General features: G+C 42.7%; 1 protein-coding gene across 1 annotated transcript; it reads left to right on the top strand.

The window, feature by feature from the left end:
- Positions 1 to 4,476: 4,476 nt before the first annotated feature.
- On the top strand, positions 4,477 to 10,438 carry LOC136453201 (external alternative NAD(P)H-ubiquinone oxidoreductase B3, mitochondrial-like). Its single transcript, XM_066453786.1, has 10 exons — positions 4,477 to 4,705; positions 6,396 to 6,657; positions 6,840 to 7,046; positions 7,544 to 7,794; positions 8,109 to 8,325; positions 8,408 to 8,512; positions 9,079 to 9,348; positions 9,452 to 9,573; positions 9,777 to 9,896; positions 9,988 to 10,438. The coding sequence occupies exons 1-10, from the start codon at positions 4,611 to 4,613 to the stop codon at positions 10,073 to 10,075; spliced, it is 1,737 nt and encodes a 578-aa protein (XP_066309883.1). The 5' UTR covers positions 4,477 to 4,610; the 3' UTR covers positions 10,076 to 10,438.
- Positions 10,439 to 16,006: the final 5,568 nt, after the last annotated feature.

Here is a 16,006-nt window from a genome sequence, read left to right as displayed (position 1 = left end):
CGTGCGGGCTCATTCGTCATGGTCCAGTCCGCCCACCTCCCCTTGGATAGTTGGATGCTTGGTCAATACGTGGGTTGCCACGGCGCTGTCAGTGTTGGGGGGCTGGACGCCTAGACCTTCCGCGCGGCCCGGGGGCGGGTTCCGTGCCGGCGGCTCCTGCGACGAATAGGTGACCGTGTGTGAGGCCCGGCTATACTGTTAGTACACACGTAATGGGCCTAGCTTTGGACGTTTCTTCAGAAAAGGCCAGGGTGGTTTTGGTTGGTTGCGTTTGGCCCAGAACAGTAGTACCTGACCCACGACGCTCAGAGGAAAATAAAGGGAATAGGACCCACGAAATCTGTGGTTGCAAAGCCTTGGATGGGCTAAAGCCAATTGTTAGCTGGAGCTAAAATTAGCCAGCTAAAAATATAAATACCGGCTAAAACTAATCTACATAGAGTACCCCAAGAGTCGATCGATATCCTTTCTTATTCGTAGGAATAGAAATCTTGATGAAAAAATGTTCTTCAACAACATTTATAGTTTCCAAATATTGTCACCCTCTATTCCAGATTTCTTGCTAGCAAAAAATGGAGAGCGGAGTTGACACTCTAGAGTGTGAACAAGATATAAAAAAAGTTGTCGGAGGGTGAAAACACGTAACGCGGGAGTATATTGCCATCCTCTATTATGGATTTCTCGATATCTTGTGTGCGAGAAATCTGAAATATAATATATTAAAACTCCGCTTTCTATCTTTGGTTAGCAAGAAACCCGAATATAATATGTTAATATTTGGGGATCCGAATGAAGAAGTTGTTGGAGGGGTTTTCTTACCAAAATCTCTATTCCTATCAATAGAAATGATATAAAGAGTTTCTTAGAGTTGATCTAAGTGAGCTAATTTTAGCTAGTATTCAGACATCCTAGCTAATTTTAGTTGGCTAATTTTTAGCTCTAGCTAACAATTAGCTTTAATCCATGCAAATAGGGCCTTAAAGTTTAGCCACTAAGCTTTAGATCAATTTAGCTCTTTAGACTCTAAACAAGAGGCCTAAAATGCTTTCTAAAGTTTAGCCAACTTGATAAAAACTTTAGACCACACAAGTGAGCTGAATTGATCAAAGTTGTAGTCCTTAACTTTAGACAGCTAAATTTTTGACTAAATAATCCGAAATTTTAAGCACATAACATTCTCATGAAAAAGCACATGGCATCACTTAGGGACACAAATCGTGTACATACACTGACCAGTCGGTCGTAATGGATGCCCCTTGACGTGTCCCGTCTAATGTTTCCTTACTTTTGCGCTCATGTGAGCAAGATAGTTCGAAAGTATTTTTTCGTTTAGAATAGTGAACTGGTGCCTAACCGACTTGGTAAGGTGGTTTTAGCAGTATCTCTCATGAGCGAAGGCTAGGATAAGAGTTAAAAAAATTCCCCTCATTTGTTCCACGCTAAATTACATGGGCAACGATGCCATTGTATACAGGTGGAGCAAGGGTTCAAGGTTTTCTTGACTTGCTTGAAAAAAATACCTTTTATCTTAACTAGAACGATGGCAGCCTTACCCATGGGTTGAGTTTTTTTTTTTTTTGAAATGTGTGTGGCCTCAACAATGTCGGCACATATGTCACAAAATTTCTCCAGGAATTTATTGTGCAAGAGGAGCTCTCCTTGCTTTGTCTACAGTAGACAGTCATTTGTAATCAATTCGTTGTTGAAATGTTAGGATCTGACTTCGACTACTTATCTTTTGTTGTTGTGAACTCATGAATTTGTTTAGATCCGAAATCTATAGGAATTTTGTCTCTGTGTCTTCTTGAACAAACGATTTATCATCCTAAAATTTTATAAAATTCCTATAGAATGTCTCAATCTATAGGAAATTTGGAGGAAACATAACATGATGATGTCTAATCTCTTGGAAACTCTCATCTGTCTCTCTTCTAATTGATGTGTATCTAAATGCTCCATTTGAAAGTTTCATGTATTTTCAATTCCTATATGATTTCAAGCGACATGCAACTTCAATACTATGGTTTCCTATCATGCGTTTTCATTAACAGAGCCAGAAGCTTTTAGGAGCTCGGGCAATTCTTATTATGCAAAAATATTTAGCTAAAAAATTACAGGGTTTTACTTTGATATAAAGAAAAATTCCTTTTGAACATCGGCGACGAGCCTGGCCGGCCGCTCGGGGTGGCCGGGCTGTGGCTCCGCCACTGTGTGTTCTAGATATATCTTGTGTTCCAACTTCGAAACATATATGAGTTTACTGATCAAATTTTAACTTGGTATCACTCCAACATTGGTCTAGTACCCAAATTAAAGATGTTGCAAAATTAAAGTAGCTCAGAGCTAGTTCATGGCAATGTGGAAGAGTTAGAGAGTAGAAAAAAGTAATAAGAAAAAGTAATAAGATCCTAGTGAATGAAGAAGAGCTAAGTTCCGTGTTTGGTTGGGGCTGGCTGGCTGGCTGGGGCTAGCCAGCCCCCTCACATGGACACTATTTTAATGAACCAGCTAGCAGTACTTCTCTCTCACATAAACGAACCAGCAACGATATGAATCAGCCAACCGAACAGGCTGAAGGTTCCAACCATAAGCCCTGAACTGTACTTCCACGAGTGTCTCAGTGCTCAGTTCAAACATTTGGCATGCACTCCCTCCGCTCATAAAAGAATACAATTCTTACTTTTCAGGGAGTCAAAAAATACTAAGGCTGTGTTTGGTAGACCTCTGACTCCTTCTAAAAGGGCTCCATTTCCTTATGTGAAGCTAAAACCATTTTAAAAAATATTTGACAAAAACGGTTTCAAGGACAGTTTTGTAACCATGTGTATTATATTTATGAGAATGGGCTAAGAGAAGCAATTTTTTTAAGGCTCGGGCTCCTCCAGACTTCTTGCGTGGTGCCAACTATTTTGCATTATAGATAAGCCATCTAAAATTAATCAAAATTATGAAAATAATATTCCTATCTAAAATTAATTCCACGTGCTTATCTATATTTTGCTAAAATTGTATTTTTTTAGACGAAAGAAGAATTGTATTAGATATACATCAACACATTACAAGCACTTAGAAACTGATTTTCATCTAAATTGTACACACGCTGTGAATAGCTCCAGATCTCAAACCCAAACATATACGACGCTTCGTATAGATGACCGCACAGGCAAACACTCGCCAAATGCCCTGAGAACAAATACCCAACGAACGACGGCCAACATTCCTGTAAGCAGAGTTGAGAAACTTCTTCTTTCTTGTGTTTTCATTCTTCTTCTTTTTGCCACCGAAGAATGAGGAAGCCTGATCTGAAATTTATTCTCCCTAGTCCTTCATCGTGGCCAGATCTAACCACAACAAAACGAAAAAGAGATGGGAGAAAATTATTCTATGGCGGCGACATCATCTCTGCCTTGATGTCGCTGTCCGGAAAGAAAAGTCTCCATGTCGTCGTGCCGATGAAGTTGTTGACGCCGTAGTTGTCGCCCTCATCTTCAAAAGCGTCGCCATAGAGAAAACGATTCCACCCTATCCCGCGCCGTTGCTGGAGAGGAGGAGGAGGAGGAGGAGATAAATCTCCAATACCAACAAACTTGGCATGGAGAGACCCTAACGCTAAGGACTCAATCTATAAAGAAACTTATTAAAAATGATGGATCCCTACTCCCTCCAGGCTCCGATGCCTCGCCGGAGGAGAAGGGAGGGGGACTCGCGGTGGTGGAAGGCGGCGGGGAGGGGGGTGTGGCGGCGGCGGCGGCGGCGCTAGGCGATCCTTAGTTCGCTTCTCGCATGTGGCATCTCACTCTCTTGCTTTCGTTTCATGTGTTCAATCTGAGAAGGGCGTGTAAACTGTATTTTTTTAAGAACGGGGGAGTGCTATGCCAGAAAACAATCACATGTTCTCCAAAAAGACAGCAGCAGGGGACACGGAGTAAATAAGGAAAAGAAAACCCTAGCGGCCGTACAGCTGTGCGGAGCTGTGACAGCACCCGGATCTCCGGCTCTCCGCACTCCCCTCCTACGTTTACTTCTTTCTTTCTTGGTTCACAAGCCAAAATGATCGGCGCCCGGCGCACGCCTCGCCTACCCCTGCTCTCTCGCGACCATCACGGCCGTCCACGTTCACGGGCCGACAATCCCTACGACGTCAGATGCTGTACGTTCCGGGGTTCGGGCGTGCATGTACGAACGTGGTAACCGCGACCGAACGAAAAGGAAAGCAACCTCGGCGCGAGCTGTCCTGTCTGTATCCTGATTCGCCCCTTCGAAGCCTAAATTTCCAAACTCATCCCCAAATGGGAGTCTCCGCGTTCTGCAACTTCCCTAGATGCCGCGAAGGTTACGCTATTTCACGTTCAATTGAGGGTTGGAATGGAAAGTAGGCATTGGCACGACGAGGCAGGGAAACGCTTCGTGCGGTACTCCACTAGTACTCCTATGTTAGGCACGCCCCGGAAGGCGAGGAGGCTCCTCGCTCGCCCCCGTCCCCGTCCGCGTCCGCCGCCGAGTGTTTTGGGAAGCGAGCAAACCGCTCCTCCCCATCCTTGTTCTACCATTGCCCCGCGCGCATCCCACGTCGACGCGATCGGGGGAGCCCGGGCTGTTGCCAGCGAGCGATGGCGAGCAACGGCTTGTCGCTGGTGCGCCGAGCCGCCGAGGCGGTGCGCCGCACGCCGCGATGGAAGAAGGGGCTCGTCTTCTTCGCCGTCGGGTGCGTCCAGCGGCCTCACCTCTCCTTTGCATTCCCTTGTTTTGTTTTTTTTTTGACCACGTGATTTTTCCACCTCCGTTGCTAGTTGATTGATTGATCCGTCAACCGCGCCGCCGTCGTGCTGCGTCGGGCCGTGTGCTTTGGTGCATTCTGTCGCCATAGCTTCCTGAATTCCTGTAGTTTCATTAGCTTTGGTTCAGCTTTTCCGTTTGAGTTCCACGCTCTCGGAGCAACGCGTTAAGGAAGTTTTTTCTTAAGTTATTCGGCCGATGATTGAATTTTAAATTGCTTGGATTTTTTTTAGAATATAGTCTCTTCGATATATGATGATTGATGACCTGTAACACCACAGTTTTGTTACGCCATCGTAGATCCCTCTCCGCTATTTCGTTTCCTTAAGCTTTTTTTTTTGTTAAAGCGACACTGCGTTGATGTGCAGTCCGTATCAAAACCCTGTTGAATGTGCTAGATAAATTAGTAAATGGATCTAATCATTTTCCTGCTGATATATTCGGTTGCTTTTGGGGTCAGAAACAAGGATTTTGTGATATTAAATTAGCAATCTTGCAATTTACTTGAATATTTCTGGGAGTTGAGCAATATATGTAAAAATGCGAATCAGATCATGGTTCCTTATTAGCCTGTTTTGTGGTTGAATTAGCCTGCTGGTACCTGTTGCATTTCAATTTTAAGAGTGGGTTCTCCAGGTCTTTAAGTTGATTTATATTGTCCATGTATTGTAACACTATATAATCTATGTGCTTATTATTATTGGTCATTGAGATTGAGTGAGATGATAGAAGACGAAAATTTTCATTTATCTTCCTATACCTGGACCGGTCCATTGTTTTGCTCTTGATATGTTAAAAGCACACAATATTTGCTTGTTGAAGTCAGTGTGAAAACCATGTTAAAATATTAAAATATGTGCTAGGTTTAGTATTTGTGAGTGTTTATGGGGTCTCATACAATAATTTTGTGATTTCGAATTTGTGATCCAGCAAATTAATCGAGTGTTTGTGGAATATATATGATGCCCAATGCATGCAATTCAAATCAGGCTGTCCTTGTTTCACAGTTTATCCTTGTTTTATTGATGAATTAACCTGGTATATTTTTGAATCTGGGATTTAGGGAGCCGGCAGTAGGTGCTCTAGGTGTTTAAGATTGTTACAACAATGTCTCATGAGAATGAATTATTTTTGAAACGAACATGAGAATGAATTATGTACTGCAAGGTAAATGCTATATGTGTGAATATGGTTTTTATTATTTGTCATCTAGTTAATGAGGTAGTTGTTTTTTTTAAAAAAAAAAAAAGAGGTAGCAGAAGATTTTTTTAGTTCCTGTACCTGGAATGTGTTTCTAATTCCGCAGCAGTACATGTAGTTGTTCATCATGCTGTTTGATGATCACTAAAAAGTAGCAAACGTTTTTTAGCAGTTTGGAATTGTTTCCTGGGTTGCATAATACAGAAAGAAAAACAATCTTTAGCCCTTGTACTAAAACACTTTTATTATGAATCTCAGATGTGGTTATCATTTTGTGGATATATCAGGAAAATGTCAAGGAAACTTCAGTTTTAAATGTTATGGCAATCCAACAGGCGCACTTCACTTTTTTACTTAGTGTAGTGTCATTTCACTTGTATATTTCAGGAGTGACACTTTCAACATTTTTTTTTTTGTAGAGCTAGCACCTTAACTTATGCTTGTCAAGATAACCGGGTTCTTCAAATTTGTGATGGGACTGGAAACAAGAAGAAGGTGGTTATCCTTGGAACTGGATGGGCAGGTGCAAGTTTCTTGAGAAATATCGACACATCTTTATATGATGTCCATGTGGTATCACCTCGCAATTACTTCACCTTCACTCCTTTGTTGCCAAGTGTGACATGTGGCACAGTTGAAGCACGTAGTATCGTGGAACCAATTCGCAATATCGTGGGAAAGGTATGTCCATATAGCTCTAAAAGGGAATATGCTCCAAATTTGTAGTACTTAAGGCTATGATATGATCATCTTTTTTGTTTTTTTTAATCTGTGTCAGTACATAGGATATATTATGGACTGTGCAATTGATATGTATAATAAAGTGCTAGTTCTGCAACTGATCTGTGCATAACATTCTGTAGAGAAATGGTGCATTCCAATTTTGGGAGGCTGAGTGCTTCAAGATTGATCCAACAAACAAAAAAGTCCACTGCAGATCAGATGTTATGATGAACATTAATGGAAACGGTGAATTTGTTGTGGATTATGATTACCTGATTGTCAGTGTTGGGGCTAGACCTAATACTTTCAACACCCCTGGTGTTACTGAGAATTGCCATTTCCTAAAGGTAAGTACTGTAAGGCCTAGTGAAGTAATGAAGTACCTAGTTGAATTGATGAACAAGGTTTTGCATGCTATTTATTTATTTTTATATAGATGCCAGATTTACCTTGGGTCCTACTCCCTACATTTTCAATTATATAAGTCACTTTAGATTTGTCCTACGAAAAACTTCTAACTTTGACCATGTTTTTAGAAAAAAAATACATTAACATCTACAAGTTCAAATAAATGCACTATCAAGACATGATTTATAGAGAATTTAATGGAACTAATTTGACTAATTTGATATTGTAGATATTGGTGTGTTTTTTTCCTACAAACTTGGTCAAAGTTAGTGAGGTTTGATTTAGAGCAAAGTTAAATTTTATTATTTGGTTTACTTGTTGTGTTTATCCATGACCTGCTGTTTTATGCTGCTCTTGATGTAACATGTAATGATCCTAACGTTTTTTTAATATATTTTGTACAATTGAATGCCTTTTGATAGTGTTACTATTGTAGGAAGTAGAAGATGCTCAAAAGATCAGGAAGAGTGTCATGAAATGTTTTGAAAGAGCTGCCCTTCCAAACCTTTCTGAGGAAGAGAGAAAGAACAACCTTCATTTCGTTGTTATTGGTGGTGGCCCAACAGGGGTTGAATTTGCTGCAGAGTTGCACGACTTTGTGAATGAAGACTTGGCAAAGTTGTATCCTGATGTAAAGAAGTATGTAAACATTTCAGTAATTGAAGCAGGAGGTCATATCCTTACAATGTAAGTTCGTTTGATGCTTTTAACTCCTTTGATTTGATGTTTACTTCACTCATTCTAATTATGTGGAGAGACCAAATGAAATGGTTAAATGTGTCCTCTTTTTCTTTTTTGTAATAAAGAACAAAAAAGTGTTTGTGAAGATTTGGTGTCTCATAATTGCTATTTTTTATGAGGTGTTTCGTATGTTTATGCAGTTATAATATGAAAGGCTCAAGAAAAATCTCCTGAATCAGCCTATGTGTTTAATGCACCTGTTGCCTCCTGATATCTTAAATCTGTTGCAATCTTTTTATAAATATTCATGGTTTATTTAGGTTTGACAAAAGAATCACTCAATTTGCTGAAGAGAAGTTCAAGAGGGATGGCATAGATTTGAAGACAAATTTTAAGGTCGTGAAGGTGTCTGATAAGGATATTACCATGACCAATCCTGCTACAGGAGAGGTCGCTGTTCCTTATGGGATGGCAGTTTGGTCAACTGGAATTGGAACCCGTCCCATCATTATGGATTTCATGAAGCAACTTGGTCAGGTATATCTTGTATTCTTGTTCTCTTCACGAGTGAAAATTGTCCATGTACACACCAAGTTTAATATCAACATGACTTTTGCAGGGGAATCGGCGTGTTCTAGCTACTGATGAGTGGCTTAGGGTTCAAGGGTGTGAGGATGTATATGCTCTTGGTGATTGCGCAACAATTGCTCAAAGAAAAGTTATGGTATGTTCATGCTACTGAATTTTTAAAACATGTTATACCAATAAGCACACCATGGGTATGACACGTATTTATCAAAATTACTACTCATGGCCTCCTCTCTTTGTTCAAACTGACACCTGCATCTAGCTTGTTCTTAAGAATGGCAACTGTGTGTATTGTCTTTACCTTTTTTTTATAATCTGTCTCTAATACCAAAAGTATCTGCTGTTGTCACACATAGAGGAACCAATTAGAAAATTGTTGTTGCTTTAGTGTTGAGTTCCTAGCTACTGATATGTCTGTTTTGTCAATATAAATACAAATACTTTGTATCAAATAAATTCTATATTGTGTCAGCTAGCACAATCTTCTTACATGCATGTTTAATGGGCTGTATTAATGGATTTTTCAGTAAGATACATACTGCTGCAATGTTTTGCGTAGCAGAAATCAATTATACTACTTGTGGTCATCTTTATATGACATTTCAGACAGCAAAATAAAACTGCAAGCAGGTCAAAATCGCTGTCTGAAACATCATATGAAGCTGACTGGAGGGATTTATTGGGTCATATTAACATTTTCAGGAAGATGTTGCTGCCATATTCCGAGTAGCAGACAAGGATAACTCTGGCACTTTAACTGTGAAGAAAATAAAAGATGTTCTTGGAGACATCTATGAGAGATACCCACAAGTGGAATTGTATCTTAAATCCAACCAAATGAAGGGCTTCCACGATCTACTTAAAGACTCGGATGGTAGCTCCAAGGAGTTGAAAGAACTGGATATCGAACAGTTCAAAAAGGCCCTAGCTCAAGTGGACTCTCAAGTCAAGATGCTCCCAGCAACAGCTCAGGTATTCACGTGTAGCTTTAGAGGCCAGCTGACTCATGAGTTCAGAGAGTGGCAAGATCACTTCTGTAATTTATGTGCTAACGTTGCACTGCTTGTTGGTTCAGGTTGCCGCACAAGAGGGAAGTTACCTAGCAGACTGCTTCAACAGAATGAAGACGTGTGAAGAATATCCTGAGGGTCCTATAAGGATCAGAGGTGCAGGGCGCCATCGGTTCAAACCTTTCAGGTCCGTTTTCCAAGCTATCATATGCCTCCCCATGGAGGAAGTAAAGTAACTGATCTAGATTACTAAATTCTGTCAAAAACATACTTGTAACTTTGCTGTACTTGATAGTTGATATGTGTAACTGAATATTACTTCCATTTGCATGACTATGATTGTTCGTCCGGAACCGAGCAATTACTAATCTTTTGTCGTGTGATGTACAGGTACAGGCATCTTGGGCAATTCGCTCCACTGGGTGGGGAGCAAACTGCTTATCAATTGCCTGGTGACTGGGTACATGTTGGACACAGCACCCAATGGCTGTGGTATTCTGTCTATGCAAGGTATGTTCTTGTTCCGGTCTCGGTATGTTCCATCTTACATATATCTTATTGAATGCTGGTTTTCATTGTCGTTTGCTCTTGTTAAATACAGCAAACAATTCAGTTGGCGCACAAGGATGCTGGTCGTATCAGATTGGGGGAGGCGGTTCATCTTTGGAAGGGACTCAAGTAGCATATAAATTCAAATCTCCCTACGTTCTAGATGCTACTAGTACTACTTGCAGCTTGTTCGGCTGAGCTGAAGTTTGGCTTGTTTGGCTTATTTTTCCAGCCGGAGCAGTATTTTTCTCTCACAACATTCCAGCCTAAACAGTGTTTCCAGTATGAACAGTGAAAATTTCAGCTCAGCCGAACAGTTTAATAAGTTTTGCTGTCCCACTATTTTCGAAGTTTAGCCTAGCAAGGTTTCTGATACCAAATTTTGACCTTGCCAATTCTTTTGTTACCTCGTGATGCAAACTGAGCGATTCAGATGTTATTCGTTTTACCTTGGAGATATGCATTTGTTTTGGATGTAGGGCAATATGTTCTCTAGCTATATCTGTTTTGATTCTGTCAGTTTTGAGTTATGTTGGCCATTGGCGATCAAGTATATGTTTTTGCTAAGTTTCTTATCACTTTTATATTGGTGCCTAAATGCCTGATGATAATCTACATTTTTTCTTCTATCAGGTCTTGTTTAAATTCAGGGTGTCAAGTTTTAGGGTGTCATATCGGTTGTCACATAGGGGTGTCACATAGGGGTATCGTATGGAGTGTTCGAATACTAATAAAAAAATAAATTACAGAATCCGTCAGCAATCTGCGAGATGAATTTATCAAGCCTAATTAATCCGTTATTAGCACATGTGTTACTGTAGCATCACATTGTCAAATCATGGACTAATTAGGTTTAAAAGATTTGTCTCGCAAATTAGGCCCTGTTCACTTTGCTGAAAAGACATGAAAAGTATTGTTGACTGATTTGTTGGGAGAGAAAAACACCGTTTCTTCGCCGAAAAAGTATGGCTCATAAGACAAGCGAACAGGGCTTTAGTCGCAAATTGTGCAATTAATTATTTTTTTAGTCTATATTTACCTACCAACAATCATGTCTTGTTTCCTGCACTTCACTGCTACCTTGAAAAATTGGTGGTTGTTTGGGTTTTATGCTTTTTTGTGACCGTTATACTATGCCCCTATGCTTTGACAAATCTTGGCTCTCATATCTTGTCAAAAATAGGACGAAGCCTTTTCAGCTTAGCATAGGCATGGTGGTTTCCCAGTTGCTGCAATTACCTTGCTTTTCATCTGATCACAACCATATTTCCATTTGTGCACATTTAGGCCTCCCAGTTTTGCCTTCCATAGCTGTTGCTGCAATTACCTGGATTTCCATCTTATCACAAGCATATTTGCATCCGTGCACATTTAGGCCTCTCAGTTTTACCTTTGATGCGTCAAGCCCGCAGTTACCTTCCATTCTTATATTTGTTTATTTTCCATTGTTTTCCCATTGCTCATGATGATTTGGTGCTTCAGTATTTTTTCAAGTGCGAGGTCCTCAGTACCGTTGATCTTCCGCATTGCCTTTTCTTCTTCTTACAGATTAGATGTTGCCATGTTGGGGTTCAAGCTATCTGGACTTGCAGTTTGCACCGTGCTCGGAATGAATTTGTCTAATTGTTAGGAGCCACAACTTAATAGAAGGATTCTCTAAAAAAAATGTGGTTCGTGGAATATTTTCGATTTACAATAGTCTGCATCTTGAAGGGTAGGCCTGGTGCAGTGGTGAGAGCTGTCTCACAGTAAGCAACCCCAACATCCAATACCCATGACCGATTAGTATTTTTCAATTTCCAATTTTTTACTTGGACCTCTGGAAGCTAGCGCCAGGGACATTATCGTATTAAAGCCTATTTTTTCTTATTTGTTTAATTGTTTTGTGTATGCGCTTTACTTGTACAGAGGTAGGGTTATAAAGTTCTAATTCAATGTATTTATTTAGATACTTATTAGATGCTGCCTAAGAAGTATTTTTTGGGCGCTCAGAAAAGTAAAATATTGGGAAGAATGTTTTGGACCACATTGATCTTTATATCGTTCTTAAAGATTTTGCATCAATAAATACCTAAAGACGTTTTTTACAAGGCACTGAAGCATTATATTTTTATTTGAGGTAATTATAATAATTATTGTTTTTTTAATTTTTTTGTTGTACTATCATTATCTTTTATACAAACTAAGTATATGCTGCAAATTAATTTTTATTATTTGGTCTTTACATAGTTCAACGGGTCCTTATCTTTGCTTGCCAAGGACCCTTAAAATTGTAGAGCCGGCCCTGGCGCCAGAGCGGCAGCAGTCGCCAGAAAGATGGCGGAGGTGGGACGTGGCCAGTGCTCGGAGGAGCAGCGGATCACATGCAGCCATTTGCTCGGCAGAATGTGACGGGGAAATGCGATGCCGCATTCAGCATGCTGCCACGGAATGGAAGGTAAGTATGGTTTAAGAGCAGGAAAAAAATGGTACGGATATTTTTCAACCGTATTCGAGGTTGACTCCGTCTAGGGAGGTTTAGATCTATCCGTATTTAAGTCCGGATATTCAATGTCTGATACTGTATCCGTTTCTGAATACTAAAATCGTATATTTATGATGTTGATATCCAATTGTATCATATCCGGCATGATTGATACTATACGTATTCGAATCCGAATTTGGACTGAAATATGAAAATAAATATCCGATCCATTTTCATCCCTATTTATGAGGGACTAACGGACGTCACGGACGTCAACAATGTCGAAGCCTCCAAAAATCTCCATTGTTCCAATAGTCTTGGTTTGGACATTATTTCTATTCTGTCACCATGGAGTACGGTGTTGGCCTATAGGATCATCGGCTTAGGTGAGTGAATCACTCACTAGTCTTGTCGAGCATCCGCTAGTGTTGCCGAACATCTACTAGCCGTGCCGATCACGAACAAGCGTTGTCCGTCCCCACGCACTATGGCTAGAGCTTAAAGAAGAAGGGAAAATAGAGCATACATACACAGTACAAGACACCAGCGTTGGCCGAAGCCATGTTTGGGAGATGGCAAATCTGAACTCTCTTTACTGAGTTGACGTGGTAGTCTATTTATACAACTCTATCCATCTAGTCCTATTACAGCGTACATGCTGCAACAGTAACTAGATAACACAACAGGTGAGCCGTGTGGCGCCTGCACTGCAGCGCTACAGTATCACAACTGGGGGCCTTTCGGTGCCGCCTTCCCTTGCTGTGTTCACACAAGGTAGCAGTAGATTATCTAACAATCTTCTCCTAATCCTACTGCTAACCCTTGTACCTCCTCCATACCGATCATCTCCTTTAGCTTCGTGAGTCGAAGACGTCCGAGCGGCTTGGTGAGGACGTCCGTGAGTTGCCGACCAATTTCGACGAACTCGATGACGATCTACCCTCCATCGACACAGTCCCTGAGGAAGTGGAACTTCACGTCGATGTGTTTGCTCCGGCCGTGCAGAATCGGATTCTTCGCGAGGGCAATGACGGGCTGGTTGTCCACCATCAGTGCTGGTGGGTGAGCTTTCACGTCGGTCAGCTCACCCAGCAGCCGGCGTAGCCACACAACTTAGCACGCCACTGTGGCCGCCGCTACGTACTCTGCCTCGCACGTAGATAGCGCCACCACCTTCTGTTTCAGCGACAACCATAAAAATGGGGTCGACCCGAGAAAGACGAGCACGCTAGAGGTGCTCCGTCGTCCGTCGATGTCCCCCCGCCATGTCTGCATCGCTGAACACAGTGAGCTGCAGTCTACTCCCGCCGGTCTTGGGAAAGATGATCCCCTGATCCACCGTCCCCTTGACGTAGCGCAGTAGTCGCTTCACCGTGGCCCAGTGATCCTCTCTGGGATCCTCCATGAAGCGACTGACGTGGCCTAAGGTGAACGCAATGTCCGGCCTCATGTAGACTAGGTAGCGCAGACCGTCGACAATGCTCCGGTAGAGTATTGCATCCACCTTCATCGCGGTGCTGGCATTCGTCAGCTTCAGCCGCTCCTCCATCGGAGTTATGCATGGCTTGCACTCAGCCATGCCGCTCAGCTCCAACAGCTTGGAGGCATACACGCTCTGACCGAGCGTGAGTTCCTTCTTCCCCTGTTTCACCTTGATGCCGAGGTAGTAGGAGAGTGCGCCGAGATCGCTCATTCGAAAATGAGCCGTCATCTCGTGCTTGAAGAGGTTGATATCCTCCGTGCGTACGCCGGTGACGATCAAGTCATCCACATACACGCCGACGACGAGCTCCTGATACCACTTGTTGGCCCACAGGATTACCGGCTCAGGTGAGTGAACCACTCACCAGTCTTGCCGAGTACCCGCTAGTGTTGCCTAGCACCCACTAGCCGTGCCGACCATGAACAAGCGTTGTCCGTTCCCACGCACTATGGCTAGAGCTTGAAGAAGAAGGGAGAACAGAGCATACACACACAGTACAAGACACCAGCGTTGGCCGAAGCCCTATCTGGGAGATGACAAATCTGAACTCTCTTTACTGAGTTGTCATGGTAGTCTATTTATACAACTCTATCCATCTAGTCCTAGTACAGCGCACATGCTGCAACAGTAACTAGATAACACAGCAGGGCTGACTCTGCGCCGGCCTCTACATATGGCTACAGTGCTGCAGGTGAGCCATGCAGCGCCTGCACCTGCAACGGCTACAGTATCACAATAGGGGGGACTTTTCGGCGCCGCCTTCCCTTGCTGTGTTCACACAAGGTAGCAGTAGATTATCTAACATACGGAACATTGTCCACCGAGAAATTCATGCTAAAATGGCAGACCCAGGAAAGTTTTAGAGCCCGGGCAAATCTAACTATGATGAGTATTTGTTATAGAAAAATATATATTTTCAGTCCTTCAGATAACACAAAAACTCTATTGCGTTCCATCGCGTGTTCATAGAGGTTGTCGGGCGGCAAGTCCGCCCCAGCTAAATTGATCAAATTCTTCTCCTTTTCTATTTTTGCCCAAGAAGAGACAGATGAAAGCACTAGCATCTCAATTTTCAAAGAAGACACGAGAATCATGCACTGATAGGGACCGACGACGCACCTGCATCACCGGTAGGATGACCAGCACGTCCAAGAAAATCCCCTTCTTGGACCTCCCCCGTTCCGGCATGTTGCCGCCCCCGCCCCCGCCGCCACGTGCGTCGTCGTGCCCTGGCTGCGCCTCCTCCTCATCCGTGTCTTTGTTGGTCCATAGGATCACCAGGTTAGGTGAGTGAACCACTCACTAGTTCTTGCCAAGCAACCGCTAGTGTTGCCGAGCACCCACTAGCCGTGCCGACCATGAACAAGCGTTGTTCGTCCCATGCACTATGGCTAGAGCTAGAAGAAGAAGGGAGAATAGAACATGCACACACAGTATAAGACACCAGCGTTGGTCGAAACCCTGTATGGGAGATGGTAAATCTGAACTCCCTTCTTCTTCTAGCTCTAGCCATAGTGCATGGGACGGACAATGCTTGTTCGTGGTCGGCATGGCTAGTTGGTGCTCGGAAACACTAGCGGGTGCTCGGCAAGACTGATGAGTGGTTCACTCACCTGAGCTGGTAATCCTATGGGCCAACAAGTGGTATTAGAGCCCAGATACCACCGTTGATCCTGGTCGGCGCCCACACGTCCGAGGTGAACTTAGGCGCGTGGTTCGTCGAGGTTGACAATTTTTAGGGCCTTCTCGGGTCCTTCTATCGTCGTTGCCTCTTCTCTCTCCTTGGTCTCGACGTCGTGCAGTGCACAGAACATCGCCGCCAGGATAGTGGCCTCATCCTCATCATTAGCTTGCGCTAGATGAGCCTCAGCCTTCTTGTCCTGCTTGCGATTTGGGCACTCTCGTGCCCAATGGCCCATCTTCCCGCAGCGCCGACAGAGCCCTTAAGCCACACTTCCTTGAGGTACCGAATCCCTTGCAGCCCAGAAAGATGCAGAGGCACTAGAGCACTCAACCCTCAGTACATGAACACCTAGTATATTTCCAATAGTTGCCTGTAAGTTTGTGGTACAAACAATTTCAAGGACCTCAAGTCATAACCCAGCGAACTTCTGCTCATCATTA

Source organism: Miscanthus floridulus, chromosome 5 (assembly GCF_019320115.1).
Source record: "Miscanthus floridulus cultivar M001 chromosome 5, ASM1932011v1, whole genome shotgun sequence".
Taxonomy (NCBI): domain Eukaryota; kingdom Viridiplantae; phylum Streptophyta; class Magnoliopsida; order Poales; family Poaceae; genus Miscanthus; species Miscanthus floridulus.
This window is presented reverse-complemented; position numbering and strand designations above follow the sequence as displayed.

Excerpts from the sequence above, each read along its gene's own strand:
- LOC136453201 (XM_066453786.1), top strand. The coding sequence starts at position 4,611 with ATGGCGAGCAACGGCTTGTCGCTGGTGCGCCGAGCCGCCGAGGCGGTG. Across the intron at positions 7,047-7,543 it reads AGAATTGCCATTTCCTAAAG|GAAGTAGAAGATGCTCAAAA; the intron begins GTAAGTACTGTA and ends TTACTATTGTAG. Across the intron at positions 9,349-9,451 it reads TGCTCCCAGCAACAGCTCAG|GTTGCCGCACAAGAGGGAAG; the intron begins GTATTCACGTGT and ends TTGTTGGTTCAG.